Consider the following 14,942-nt stretch of genomic DNA (forward strand, 5'->3'; position numbering starts at 1 on the left):
TGGAGGGTCCCCAGGCTGTTTGGAGGAGGTTTTTAGACCCCGAGTCTCGAGGATGTTTGCAGAGGGCGGAGAGGCTGTAAGAACAGATCTCCTAGTCCCAGTGTCCTTCCTCCTCCAAAACTCCAGGTTCTGATCCTCAAGGGCTCGGGCCCCACATGAGTCAACGACTGTGACCAGATTCTTCTGCCTTTCCCCAGTGTGAGTAATAGCGGCTGGCGGAGTCACACATTGCCAGGCTGAGGAAAGGCAGCAGAATCCGGCCCTAGCTATTGACTCATGTAGGACCCGATCCCGAAGGACTGTTGCTGGCCGAGTTGTGTTGGCAGAGTAAGTTACTGCTAAGGGTGGCAGAATCTGTGCCTGCCCCAGAGTAATAACCTTCATCACACCATCACGGATTGATTTCAGGGACTGTTCCAGCTTCAAATCATGTATCTACCTAAATGGCTCCTGGACTGGGGCCTGAGTGAAGGTCACTTTTAGGAGGTGAATGTTTTAAAATTCATAGTGTTGAGAATTGCAGTAATGAAGGATTGTCTTGCCAAAACAGTTTTCATCTTGGTTGCTAAGATTTTGGGCACACTGAATCTTTTGGATGCTGACACAATGATGCTTGCAGAATTAAAATGCTTTGGAATAAGCATGATGGATTAATGTGTGTGAATTCGGAAGTATATCTGCTACATTTTTAGAATAGAATTTTCTGTTAATACTTGTCTAAATTATTAAAGCAATTTCCAATGAACTATGTACATACACATTTGTGTGTGGGTGTATGACATCTCTTGTGATTAACAAGTTATTTCACATCATTTACTGTAATTTTATGTAGTCATCTACTAGTTAATTGTATACATTTTGGTGCTCTTGGACATCTTTGTAAAAACACCCATTAATGTGCACTTTGTATTTGATGATGCATACTTCAGAGACAAAATATTGCCTATCTTGATAGAATGTGCAGGTGAGTTCAGTGCAGTACTTCTAACAAACAATAGTTTAAAAGTAACTTACAAGAAGTATGCATTATGGGCATGATTCAAGCCCACTGAAGCCAGCAAGGATAAATAAGAATGGCCATACCGAGTCAGACCAAAGGTCTATCTAGCCCAGTATCCTGTCTTTCGACAGTGGCCAATGCCAGGTGCTGAAGAGGGAATGAAAAGAACAGATAATCATCAATGATCCATCCCCTATTGCCATTCCCAGTTTCTGGCAAAACCGAGGGTAGGGACACCATCCTTGCCAATCCTGGCTAATAGCCATTGGTGGACCCATCCTCCATGAATTTATCAAGTTATTTTTTTTTTAACCCTGTTATAGGCTTGGCTTTCACAACATCCTCTGGCAAAGAGTTCCACTGACTTCACTGGGGTTTGGATCAGGCCCTAAATCTGGGGCCAAATCCTGTTTATACGTGTAGACTCATTAAAATTACCCTTGTGGGAGTGAAACAAACCACAGCTGGTCCTGGATGTATCCAATATAATGTCTGGTCCTGTAATCATTATTTAGGCAAAGGATAAACATCATTTTGAAGTTGAGAATTTTGCTGTGTAAGAAGGAGGAGACTGAGCCAGAGCTCATTGAAGTCTATAAGAGTCTGTCATTGAGTTCATTAGGCTAGAAGAGCCAGTCCCATAGCGAAGGAGGGTAAATCTAGAATAGTATTGAACTTCAGTTATATCAATATAAAGTGTTAACATGCATGTTCATTATCTTAATTTCCTCCTCATTTTATCTTAAAATATTCCAACATAATTTTGGTTTGAAGCTGTTAAGATTCAGACACATAATAGACACTGGGATTCCATATGGACAAAACAAATCTTCTCCTGCTGCTGCTGTTAGAATATATATTTCAGGTAAGAAATCTTTTCTTCTTTGATGTTTTAATTGAAGTATACAAAGTTATGGTTACCGGTTAGGCTCTTTTTTGTCATTCTAACCATCACAATAAATTGTAATGTATAGTAACCACTCTGTGGTTCCAACCTTGCTGCTGTTGAAGTCAATGAAAGCTTACCTTTTACTTTAGTGGAAACGTGTTTGGGTCCTATGGTAGGTAGGTAGGTGGTGAAAATGGAGTGTAAGGACTTGTGCCTAAACCCTTTGTTGTCAATTTAAAGGCTCCCATTGACTTCAGTGGACTTCGGATAAGGCCCTAAATGAGATTCAATGTCTTGAAAATAGTTTTTGGAAAAAGAAGTAGAAGGAAAATTATAAGCTGAAGTCCCTTTATGCTCACAAGTTGTGCATGGCAGAATATCTGAATACATTTGTAAATTTGAAGAATTAAGTGATTTTTGGTAGGTTTTCCATTTTAATTGATACTGTCAGATGCTGTGCTCTATTTTGCATGGTGGCTTCCTACAACTGTAGTGAGCAAATATACATAGTTAGATCAAAAACAAGAGCAAAAGTTGGAATGGAAAGCAAATATGAGTTGCTTGTTACATTTCAAAGCCGATTTTCTTCTGTTCAGAATGAAGAACTTTCACTACATTATTTTCAGTGTAAATTTCTGCAGTTCTCCAGCTTGCTGTACAAGTATAATTTTAAAGCCTATTATTCTTTTCCTGAGCATATCTTTAACTTATCAGTGAACCCTACTGTTTATGGCACATATGTCAGTGTAATGTGAGTTCCTTGGCTCCCAGGAAGAGGCTTGCACCATTCTTGTGAAATGTAAACTAAACTTTGAATGTGAATTGTTATTAAGATCTTAGAAGATTTACATAGTCATGTCAGTTTGGCATTAGACATAACAAATGACCCTAAAACAGTAAACTGAGTACCATATCATGATGTATTCACAAAGGGCAAAGCTATATGGAAAACTTATCCTTTTATATTTTGTGTTCAGTTTTTACTACAATGCATCACTTTGCAATATAACATCACATAATACAATCAGAAATTTTAGATTTAGCTTTTATTGTGGAGTAGAATGGTTGCTACTAATTCAGGCTATGACTTTTTTGAGCTACATTTTGGGTTTTTGTTTCTAGTATTCCATTCAAGGTAAATGGAAATATAAACAGGTAAAGTGCTGAAATCTTTAAATAACCCTAACCTGTATTATATCTAATATAGAGACTGGCAGCTCAGGCCCAAATTCCTTAGAATTTCAGACATATGGTTCAGATTTGTATCTCCAAATACTAAACCAACCCCTATGTTTTTGGTTCCAGGTCAGACCCAAAATCAGCAGGGCCCTGTTTTCCTCAATGGGTGTAACCAAAGTCCTATAAGAACAAATGTATCATTATAATAATAGGAGTAAAATATTTGTATCTTAAAATTATTCAGTTTCCATCATAAGAACAGCTCTTCACAGGTAGGGTGGGCGAGAAGGTCAGCAGAGGTAAGCTAGTTCCCCACTTCATATACACTTCTGTTCCTGATTCTAGGCGTGCAGAGGCTGGGCTGCTTACTAAGGATAAAGTAAACTCTGTACTATGTTCTGAGTGTGGGAGCCAGGGAATCTGGGAAGTTTGGAGCTCAGGTCCCAAGGATCATATTTAAACAAAACCAGCAAAACTTAAAAGGAACTGGATCTCTCTTCTCAGCACTGACCTAGGCAGAGGGATATTAACCCTACTACTCCACATTGCTGGTTTGGAGACAGTAGTAAACCCTACCCTCATTATTTCAGCCGGCAGAATAATATTAGCTGCTCAATTTATTTGATTAATTTCATAGTATAATTTCAAATACATTTTTTTTTCATTTTTTGCCCAGCTTCACACATTTCTGTTGAGGACAATTTTCTTGAGTTAAGCAGTGTTGCCTCTTCTTTCCCTCTCAAGACTTCTCATAGACTCATAGACTTTAAGGTCAGAAGGGACCATTATGATCATCTAGTCTGACCTCCCGCATGATGCAGGCCACAAAGCCGTCCCAACCCTTTCCCTTGACTCTGCTGTTGAAGTCCCCAAATCCTGTGGTTTAGAGACTTCAAGTAGCAGAGACTTGCTGTTTCGGAATGGAATTTTGGCTCCATGAAGCTCTCCCAATCTCCCATCTAAGCTTCATGAAGGAGCTCTCTCCTTTTCCTCATAATGTGCAGTGCCTTTAAAAATTATTCCCTGGATGAGTACCAATGTACTCAAACAGAGGGGATTACTCTTCCCTTATAAAACTTCCCCTATTTCAATCAGGTGACCATGAATGATATCACTCTCCTGAGGCTGACCAGAAAGATAAAGACCAAATGTTGCATGAATGTGACCAAAACCTAGGACCATTCGCTGCCGTGCTTTGTGCTGCAATGATTCCAGACCACTTGCTACTGGCTTGGCGTGGTAAAGCGTCCTACTATGGAGGACGAAATAAGGCAGCTCTCCCCAGAAACCTTCTGCAAAGGCTTTCAGAGTATCTCCAGGAGAGCTTCACGGAGATGTCCCTGGAGGATTCCCGCTCCATCCCCAGACACGTTAACAAACTATTCCAGTAGCTGTACTGGCCGTGAATGCATCCCAATTGTTCAGAGCAAATCAAACATTAAACACAATTGCTTTTAACCCCTGTAGTGTCATTACAAACGTGCACTCACCAGAGGTGCCTTCTCCGCCTTCTGGTTCTGGGAACAATATGCCCTGGGTATTGGTCCAGGGTGATGAAAAGGTCCTGGCTGTCGGGGAGAACAGATTCTCCGCTTGCCTGCTGTTCTCCTCCTCCTCCTCTTCTTCCTCATCCATGTTGCATGAGGCTGCCGCCTTGCAGGAGTCCATGGAGAGTGTTGGGGTACTGGTAGGGTTCCTCCTACAATGGCTTACAGCTGATCATAGAAGCGGCATGTCTGGGGCTCTGACCTGAAGCGACCGTTTGCCTCCTTTGTCTTTTGGTAGGCTTGCCTGGGCTCCTTCATTTTCACTTGGCACTGCTGTGTGTCCCTGGTGTAGCCTCTGTCCACCATGCCCTGTGTGATTTTTGGCATATATATTAGCATTTCTTCTGCTGGATCAGAGTTCTGCCTGCACAGATTCTTCTCCCCATACAGCAGTCAGATCCAGTGTATCCCATTCGCTTCATACTGGAGCTCATTTGCAATTCTGGGACTGCCTGGTCACCTGTTCGGCTGAGCTTGCCACACTGACCAAACAGGAAATGAAATTCAAAAGTTCCCGGTGCTTTTCCTGTGTACCTGGCTAGTGCATCGGAATTGAAAGTGCTGTCCAGAGCGGTCACATTGGAGCAATGGGATACCATTGAATTGCACAGCGTTGTGTGTACAGTACCCCCCAAATTCAACCCAGGAAGGTCGATTTTAGCGCTACTTCTCTCGTCGGGGAGGAGTACAGCAGTTGATTTTAAGAGCCCTTTAGGTCAGCAGAACGGGGTTGGTTGTGTAGATGCATTTATTATAAAACCGACCAAACGTGGCTAAATTCGACCTACCCTTGTCGTGGACGACCAGGTCTTAGGGAGCACTCTGTGAATGCATTCCCTGCCTGAATTCCTATGATGATGATTGCCATACTGGAATCACAGACTGCATTCCTGACAATGGAGTGGGTTTGGGCCACAGCTGATATTACTTAGCTACATCTGAGATGAAGGGAAGACATTAGTATCTGTATCTGCAGAACCTATGAATATTATGGAGCTTCTAAGGACTTCGCAGTTGGGCTGGCAGTTTTGGGCTGTAAATGGCAGTATGTAAACAGAACAAGTAACTATAGACAGAGTTTAATCATTTCCTCAAATTTGCTTTTCTTCTACTGCATGTTCTGTTGAAATACATTTTGTGTACTTTTGTATTGCAGGTTTCAAAGAGTCTAGATTGTGACCAAGTGAAAAAATCCACTAGAGCAGTTTCGGTGGCGTGGTCTGAGTTCCCCAAAGGAGAAAAACCAGATTTTTATGTTGTAACATATAAGCTTACAGATGACTTCCATGAAAAAGTAAACTATGTATAGTATTTCATAATTCTGAGCTGTAAATAGTTGTCTGTTTATTTAAATTTTAAGTGCCAATAGAAAATGGCCTTTGTTTTTTAATAAAAGAGATGAAAGTGACATAGTTTAATCGATTGAGTGAAAGTTTAGAAAAATTAATCCCCAATTCCTCAATTGACTTCATGTGCCCACATGGAGCTCCATTGAAGCCAATGGGATTCAAGCATGCACTTTAAGTGCTTTGCTGAATAGGAATAGACTTAAGCATTTGCTTAAAGTTAAGCATGTGCATAAGTGCTTTGCTGTGTCAAGGGCTGTGTGAGGCTAATGCTGCCATTTGACGCTAAGCTCTCCTAAAAGGGTACAGTTGCTATGCTTCCTGGTGCTCAATCTAGGAGACATTATTTCGTACATGCCTTCTGGAGCTCCCATCTGGGCAGAACACAAGTCATCCTTCCCTCTCCCCCTTCCCCCCAATACAAGGTTGGGCTTTAAAGACTCAAAACAACCATAAATATTTTTGTTATAAATATTTGTTGAATATTTAATAGTTGAATTGAAAGGAAATAGTTTGACGTGCTGCTATATTTGATTAATATCCTTTTTTAAAATGCAGGTACACCGTTTACACTAGAGATGATTTTTATTAATTCTCTTTTGTATTACGTTCATTACTCATTACATCAAGAAATTCTTTTAAATTTCAGATTGTAGAAAACATTTCTTCAGTTGTGCAAAATCCTCTGAATTCCATAATTCTGCTAGAAGAAGGAAAGAAATATGACGTCACAATAGAGTCAATAAAGAATGGGGCAATTTTAGGTGTAAAGTCATTTAAGACGTGTAAGTAATAGAACATAAAATACTTTTTGGCATTTTTATTATCAATTTGTTATTGAAGATAAAAGAAAAAGATAGGGAATGAGCTCAGGAATCATTACAGTCAATGGAAGTTTTTCAATGAACTTCAATGGAGCCAGGATTTCACCCCTGATTTAAAGGAAGACCATCTTCACAATAACTTGTTGGGTATTGTAATGATCAAGTTAACCAACAAAGTGCAAAAACAGTGCTCTTGTGATTTTTATTATTTTATTTTATTTAATTTTTTTTTACTTGTGGCTGAGATGTTCTTCCCTGGGAGAAGTGATCCAACTGCAAAGTTATTGATAGTCTTGCCATTTTAGACCAGTTTAAGGTGTAATATATTTACAGTAAAAATTGAAATTAAATATTGTACTTGGGTTTGTTTGTTTTTATGTTGACAACCCTTCATCTAGAATGGAGGAGAGGAGAAGGTGATTGTGGGCTAGTGGTTAGAATGAAGAATTGGGGACCAGACTTATTGGGCCAGATTTTTAGCACAGGAGTGTGTGTGTTAGGGATGGGGAGGCAGGGGAATTCAGCAGGGAACTGCTTGTGGCATTAGGCCAGATAATAGCTCCTCCACAACAAGGGGAATTCTCAGAGGCCAACTACAGTCAGATTGCAGCCTGTATGCTGACTGAGTGGTGCAAGGTGCCAGATTTGGGAAGCGAATCTGACCCTTAGGTACATCTACACTGCAAACAAACAAACAAAACCCCAGAGGCAACAAGTCTAGAGCCTGGGTCAACTCAAGCTCGCACCATGGAGCTAAAAATAGCAGTGTAGGGCTGGAGCCTGGGCTTTGTGATCCTTTGCCCTAACCGGGTCTCAGAGCCCTCAGTTGACCCAGGCTGTGCCTCGCTGCTGCTGTTTTTTTTCTTCAGCGTAGGTGCATGCATAGGCAGCATTTCCTTAACTATTTCATAGGGATTTTGTGAATCTTGATTAATTCATATTTATAAAGCTCTTGGAGACCTTGGGAGGAAAGTAGGTTTTGTAGAGGTGTAATTCACCCCAGGGCTGCCCAGAGGATTCAGGGGGCCTGGGGCAAAGCAATTTCAGGGGCCCCTTCCATTAAAAAAAAAGTTGCAATACTATATTCTCGTGGGGGCCCTTGCAGGGCCCAGGACCTGGGGCAAATTGCCCCACTTGGCCCATCCCCCCGGCCCGGCAGCCCTGATTCACCCTAGTGCAGAGGGCCTGCATGAAGTATTATGGCAATAGTTAACTTCATTTAAACCCTAAAATGGGTAATAAGTGGTGACTCTGCCTGGGTTGAATTTCACCCTAATTGCAAAGAATTATTAAGGTATCATGAGTATAGCTGAACAGATAATTGATTTTTCAGTTCAAATGAAAAAAAAATTTTTTTTGAGTCAACCCATAAAGGACATTTTTTATTTTTCTTGCGGAAATTAAAATCAGGGAAAATAATCATTTCAGGTTGAATGAAATGGTTTGTTAAACCCAAAACAAAATTTTTGGTGTAAATTTTGTTTGTTTAAACTTTGAAACAAAATGTCATTTCAAAATCAAAAGATTTCAGTTCAAAACTGTCAAAACAACATTTGACTTAAAAAAAAATATTTTTTTTCCCTTGGCTGAAACATTTGGCCTGAGTTCACAAATAGTTTTGGTCAACCTGAAGCTGCATGGTGGATCAGCTATTTGTCCAAAAAAATTCACTCAGCTCTAATCATGAGGCCCTCAACCCTATGGAATGTTTGACTGATTTTTCTTTCTGACTGTCCCCCAGTGAACCCTAAAAGAAACCATGGTCTAAGCAGTAATATCATTGTTCGATCAACTAGTACTCATGGCTTTAATTTCAATTTCATAATAGGTCATGGTCACCATCCATATTTGTCATTTGGGGCTTCAGCAGCAGCAGTAGTAGCAAGAATAGATTGCACCTCTTGAGTTTAAGAGGGACATTTTGAAAAGGTCCTAAAGAATTTAGGAGCACATTGATTTTTAAAATCAATGGGAGTTGTGCTTCTAAATCCCTTAGGTGCTTTTAAAAGCCTCTCTCTCTAAAGCCTTACCTCTAAGACATTCCAATATCTTGCCAACCTGGAAATGAAAGACCATAATCAGGATTTAAATTTAGATCTGTGGCCTAAACCTGTGAAGTCCTGAGTCCCTGTGGTGGCATCCATTGACAATAGTGGGAGCAGAGGGCACTTGGCAGCATTTCTCAGGATTGTGCTGCTACTATGTTTGTGCACTTGGCCAATATACGTTATTAATGAATATTGAACCAAGCTGCATTACAGAATTTACACCTTTACACTCACACTATGTTTATTTATAAGCTTTCTAAGTTTATTTGCATTTCTTTCTACTGAATACAGTGATTATTTCAATTTTATATTTACATACTGTTAAAGATCAACCAGAGCAAGGATGCGTGGAATTGCACACTGAAATAGTTTCTAAGTTGCAGCTAAACAGGAAATACATTTTTGTTTTAATTGTAGTGTGTCCCTCATCCCTTCCTGAAATACACTTGCTTCTTATACAGTGCATAAAAATTAACATATATATGTACATATTGTACTTATTAATCAATTATTGTAAAGGTAAATAATCTAAATTTCTTTGCTCTGTTAGGTGGAATTTCAGGCAACAACATCAAAGCACTTGTGACAAGTACTACAGTATCTTTTAACTGGAGTATATTAGCCAGTGAATTTTCAGTTTCAGTTGCACTGAATAACACTTGGCGGATTATACAACAAAACGATGTCTTCTCTGAGTGGGATAATTTGATACCTGCAACCTTGTATACTTTTACATTTGAATTTAAACAGCTGCACCTTGAATTTATAAATATGTTTCAAGCAATGGATATTCAAGTTGAAACAGGTATATACTCTAGTTTATCATGATCACAAAGATTAGAAAGATGACACTGATTACTTTACTTTAAGAGAAAATTTCAAAAAGAATTATATGTACTCAGCAGTACTGTAAAGTCCTTAGTCCCTGTAGTGGCATCCATTGACAACAGTGGGAGCAGAAGGCACTTCGCAGCATGCAGGAGGCTCTCAGCCTCAACATTTCGCAGGATTTTAAATAAATTTTAGCCTTTCTTAAATCCCTTTTGTGTTTGCTTTCCAAAAAACTAGGAGAAATAGTTCAAAGAATAGAAACTGACTGATTTGACCAATTTCAACAAAGCAACCTAGTTTGAATTTCAGATGTTGAGATGTTAGATTTGAAGCAACCTGTGATCAATCCATCGAGTTAAAATAACATTATGATATGCTGATATCCTGGAGGGGCACTAGTCTCGTCATAGCATATGCATGCTGAAGACCTAATAACCTTACAATCTAAAGTACTGATCTTGTAACGTGATCTGCACAGGTGGATCTCCTGTGTCCAAATGATCCCATTGACTTCAGTGGGGCTTTGCATGGGTATTGAGGGTCCAGGCATATGCATCAGTTTGCAGTACTTGAACCAAAGACTTAAATATTTAAGACAAATTCAACACAATCACAGTTTTTGAAACGGGTAGATTTTGTTGTTGGGTCATGCAAGACCCATGTCAAGTGCAGGAATAGTAAGGCTTTTAAGGAATTGCCATTATTTGAAAATTAGATTTGGTTCTCTGTCATTGAAACTGCAGGAGAGAAAAACATGGTGACCAAGACTATTACTTTTGTCAACCTCCAACCTGGCCAGGGGTACTTTCTGAAAGTTGAATAAAACCACCATAATTTGATAAAATGACAATTCCTCCTGCATATCTCACAAATTTTTTTCCCCTAGCTTATGAATATGCAAAGATTCATTTTTCTAGATGGGCATAAAAGAATATCAGAAAGTGACTTGCAGAAGAATTCATAGGAAGCTTGTGGCAGACCTGGAAACACATCCTTAATCTGTGATTAGAGCACAGTGCCTCTCATGCAAATTGACTTAAATCTATTGAAATATTGAACTACCCATGTTTACCCAATTTTGCCAAGTGCTTTGAGGCACTTTGGCTTAATAGGTCAGCTATTGGCTGTGGAATTACGCAATATGGTTTCTGACATGTTGTTTGCTAAAATCTTGTAGCACTGTATGCCAACATTCAGAGAGGATGTAGATTACATTGCACATGCATGCATGGCTAACCTAGCTAAGTAGTGGACATGAGTATTTTGTCAGGCATGCTTTGAATGAAACAGGACTCTACAGGAGCTACTATTTGATTGGCTGGCACCATTCCTTTAATTTAATAATCTGGTGTTACTATTTAAAATTTTAAAAAACGTTTATTTAGCAGCACAAAAGGAAAAATTAAATATGTTTAAATAAACATAAGTCCAAACCCAATACACTGTGTACAATAAATACATGTTAGCAATTTTTAAAACCTTTAAATATGTATCTTTAGAAACCAATGAATATCTTTCCTGGAGAAGTCTAATAACACATAATAATTCCTTATTTAACTGAACAAATTCAATTTTAGCTCAATCACGTTACTGAATAATTGATAAAACGTTGTAATATTCCTATTAGTTGCAGAAAATTTAAGGAATAAAGATAGTACATATTTTCAGTGTTGATACCTCTCGCAATTTTATTATGAGTCTCATAATATTTGGCGGGTTTTCTTAAAGCCCCAGTTGCTGGAATCCTGAGACTGCAAGAAAATCTCAGCTTTCATTAAAAAAAGTTTCTAATCATCATGGTTATGGACAAAAGCTAGAAAACATGATTTGCGTGCATTCTAAAGTCTCAGAACCAGGAGGCAAATAAAAAAGAAGGCAAAACATTTTTTTTTAATGTATGGCAATCTTATGCTATGGGGTGGCTAATTCATGATTCTTGAATGACTGAGGTTGGCAATATTGTTAATTTTAATTAAACGTCATCATACTTAATAGACTTGTTTAAGATTTATTAAATGGAACATCATCATTACTGGTAGAGAACTTTTTGGAAATAATGTATTTGTTCACCCATAGGTCTGTGTTCACAAGGATGGCTGGCATTCAAAGGCAGCTGCTATAAAATGAGCAAATCAAGCAAGCCATGGAGTATGGCACAACAAATCTGTGAATTGTCTGCAATAGGGGCACACCTTGTTGACATACAGAATGAAGAAGAACATATATTTATATCTTCTTACCTCCAGACAGTCAATCAAATAATCATGTTATGGACAGGTCTTAATGACATGAAGGTAAGTATATTTGATCTTTTGTTATTTCCCTATTAAAATAGATTTTTCTTTATCAGGAGAACTTTAATATGTATAATCAAATTTCTGTAGATTTAAAACTTACTATAGTAGGTTGATTTTTAAATAAAAACACTCATTCCCATTGGTTATTACTTTGAGTGGTGATTAGTAGGATATTGCCTATTCTGCAAATAAATTAGGGGTCCCAGATGGTGGTGGTAGCTGTGGGTCCAGAGTGCTGGAGACAGGCAGAGCCCCCAGCACGATCAGTCAGGAGAAGATGAAGTCCCAATGGAACTGATGCAGATTTTGTATCCAGCCATCGGAGCACTTACTTGAGCGTGGGTAGGGGTTTTTGTAGGGAAAGAACAATGTTTCAAGGGAGAACATTAGATTTGGTTCTGGGTAAACTGATGGTTCAAGGGAGTACACCAAAGTTGTTTTGTTCAGGCTAGACAATAGGAACTGATCAGGGCAGTGTTCCTTTAAGGGAGCTCACAATGCAATTAGGCAGCTTCAGTGTTTTGGTTGCCAATAAAATAATTTATTACTAGAATTGGTCTGATAACTGCTGAGCTGGGTGTGTGCAGGCGTGGGTTCATTAACATCTTGAGCAGAGATTCCCCATCATGCAGTGCTTCCCTGCTTTTCTGGTCCTAGAGTTCCGTGCGGTTCTTGTCTTGGAATCTCTGTTCTACATTCTGTATGCTAATATAGGGTTACCATATTTTGTGCCTCCGAAAGGAGGACACTCCACGGGGCCCCGCCCCCAGCCCCGCCCACGCTCCCACCCCAACTCCGCCCCCTCCCCAAAGTCTCTGCCCCCTCCCCTGCTTCCCGCGAACATTTAATTCGCGGGAAGCCTGAAGCAGGTAAGGGGGGGTGTGGGGGGAGGAGGCACGGCCCAGGCTGGCCCCCCCGGCGGCTCCAGCCTGGGTCGGCTCGGGCCCTGGGGTGCCGGCCCCGGCCCCTGGCTGACCACCCCCGGCCCGCCCAGCACTGCCGGCCCCCGGCGGCCCGGCGCACCCCCCGGCTCCCGGCCCCGCGGCCCAGCGCACCCCCCGGCTCCCGGCCCCGCGGCCCAGCGCACCCCCCCGGCGGCCCGGCCCTGCGGCCCAGTGCACCCCCCGGATCCCAGCCCCGCGGCCCAGCGCACCCCACGGCGGCCCGGCCCCGCGGCCCAGCGCACCCCCTGGCAGCCCAGCCCCGCGGGCCCGGACCGGCTCCCGGCCCCCGGCCCGGCACCGCGCCCCCGGCCCCCCGCCTGGCCCCGCGCCCAGCCCGGCCCGGCACCGCGCGCCCGGCCCGGCTCCCGGCCCGGCACCATGCCCCCGGCCCCGCGACCCCGGCCCGGCCCCGGCCAAAGAGGCCCCGGCCGAGCCCTCCCTCCCTCCCGATTTTCCCGGACATGCCCGGCTTTTGGGGATTTCCCCCCGGACGGGGATTTGAGCCCCCAAAAGCCGGACATGTCCGGGAAAATCTGGACGTATGGTAACCCTATGCTAATAGGGATGCCTTCCTGTCCCATCTCCGATGCAAATGAGGCTAGGGGAGTTTCCTTAATCCTGTCACCCTTGTCCAGAGGGGTTTAGGTGTGTCTCTCCCTGCCTTTTCATTGTTTTTTGTAAGTCTTTCTTCTGATTGGCTTTGGTTCAAGCAGAGGCTGGCGGGGGAGGGGGGGGAGGTCTTTCGTGCGTCAATCAGGCTGGGGACTGTGCCCTGGTTCCCCAAGAACACAGAGCTGCAAGGTCTCAAGCAAGGCTGGGGCTCTGCAATGTGGGTATGTGGATAGACCAAGAGAGGGAGGAGGTAGGAGCTGGACACTGTAAAATTATTTCCCTGTCTCCCTGCCACGAGCTCCTGGTGTGGGCTTTTGAGAGGTCTTTGTTGTTCCTGACTGGCCCTCCTTAGCTTGCCCTCCGTCAGGGCAGTTCTTGGGCCCTCACTTAGCAGACTGCTTCAGTGTCTTGGCTGTGTTTGTATAGGCAGCCTGGTGCAGGGAAGTCACCCCTTTGTTGTCACAGGCCTTTCTGCCATCCTTTCCTTCTCTGAACTCGCCCCTTTATAGCAGGCCTTGTTAGGGTGACTGGATAATATTAAATTACTCACTTCCGCCTTCTGAAGTGTGGAACCCCCCCTTGAGGAAGGTTACTGGGGTGCCAGGTTGGAAGTGATTTTCTGCAGGAAGCCAAAGAACATAGCTTTTGTAGAAGCCATTTTGCCAGAGGTTTGGGAGCCAGTGTGTGTAGGCTGGGCCGAAGCTTGCTTTGTGTAAAAATAAAATGATTTGGAGGAGTTCTGGGATTTTTGATTTGTTTTCTTCTTGTTTGAGGCATGTTGTATTTCTTTGAGAATAAGAAAACTGGTTTTGGACTTAATTGAGAAGAGTCTTGGATCTGTTTTTATTTAGAGTCAAAATACTTTGTATTATTTATTTATTGTTTTAAAACATTATCTATAAAAATCTAATAATAAAATAGCACCTAAGTAGTTTTTATTTTTAACTGGACACCATTTCATAGACACAGAATTTCTTTTTGGCGAACATTGTTAAATAATGTAGTAGATGTGCACAAACAATGTCAGAGCAAGATAACATGCAAATTGAGAACAATAAAAACCTGTGCTGGGTGAGGGGATTTGGGCCCAAAAGCAAAAAAAACATTAGTGCAATGTTGATGTTACATATTTAAACACAAAAAAGTAAGGAAAGGTAAGGTTCTCATAGTAACATTAATTCTCCTGTGTATACAATTTTCAATTACTATTACTCATAATAATAATAATAATTAATACCTAGCTCTTATATAGTGCTTTCATCAGTAGATCTCAAGTGCTTTACTGTGCGGGTCAGTATCATTCACATTAGGTGACCAAATATATATGTAAATAAAATACAGTAAAAATCATAAATTTCTTGGGGAGGTGTGTTGTCTTTTGTCTGTGCAGCACCGTGCACATTGTCATTCTGTAAATGATAATAA

At 41.4% G+C, this 14,942-nt stretch overlaps 1 protein-coding gene across 1 annotated transcript in view; it reads left to right on the forward strand.

Annotated features, from left to right (window-relative positions):
* Positions 1 to 1,663: 1,663 nt before the first annotated feature.
* PTPRQ (protein tyrosine phosphatase receptor type Q) overlaps positions 1,664 to 14,942 on the forward strand; it is a 199,396-nt gene continuing 186,117 nt past the window's right edge. The window contains exons 1-5 of the mRNA XM_054027278.1: positions 1,664 to 1,865; positions 5,772 to 5,909; positions 6,611 to 6,746; positions 9,384 to 9,638; positions 11,741 to 11,958. Coding sequence (XP_053883253.1) covers positions 1,815 to 1,865; positions 5,772 to 5,909; positions 6,611 to 6,746; positions 9,384 to 9,638; positions 11,741 to 11,958 — 798 coding nt within the window. The 5' untranslated portion in view covers positions 1,664 to 1,814. The remainder of the gene's footprint in view (positions 1,866 to 5,771; positions 5,910 to 6,610; positions 6,747 to 9,383; positions 9,639 to 11,740; positions 11,959 to 14,942) is intronic.

Source organism: Malaclemys terrapin, chromosome 1 (genome assembly GCF_027887155.1).
Source record: "Malaclemys terrapin pileata isolate rMalTer1 chromosome 1, rMalTer1.hap1, whole genome shotgun sequence".
NCBI lineage: Eukaryota > Metazoa > Chordata > Testudines > Emydidae > Malaclemys > Malaclemys terrapin.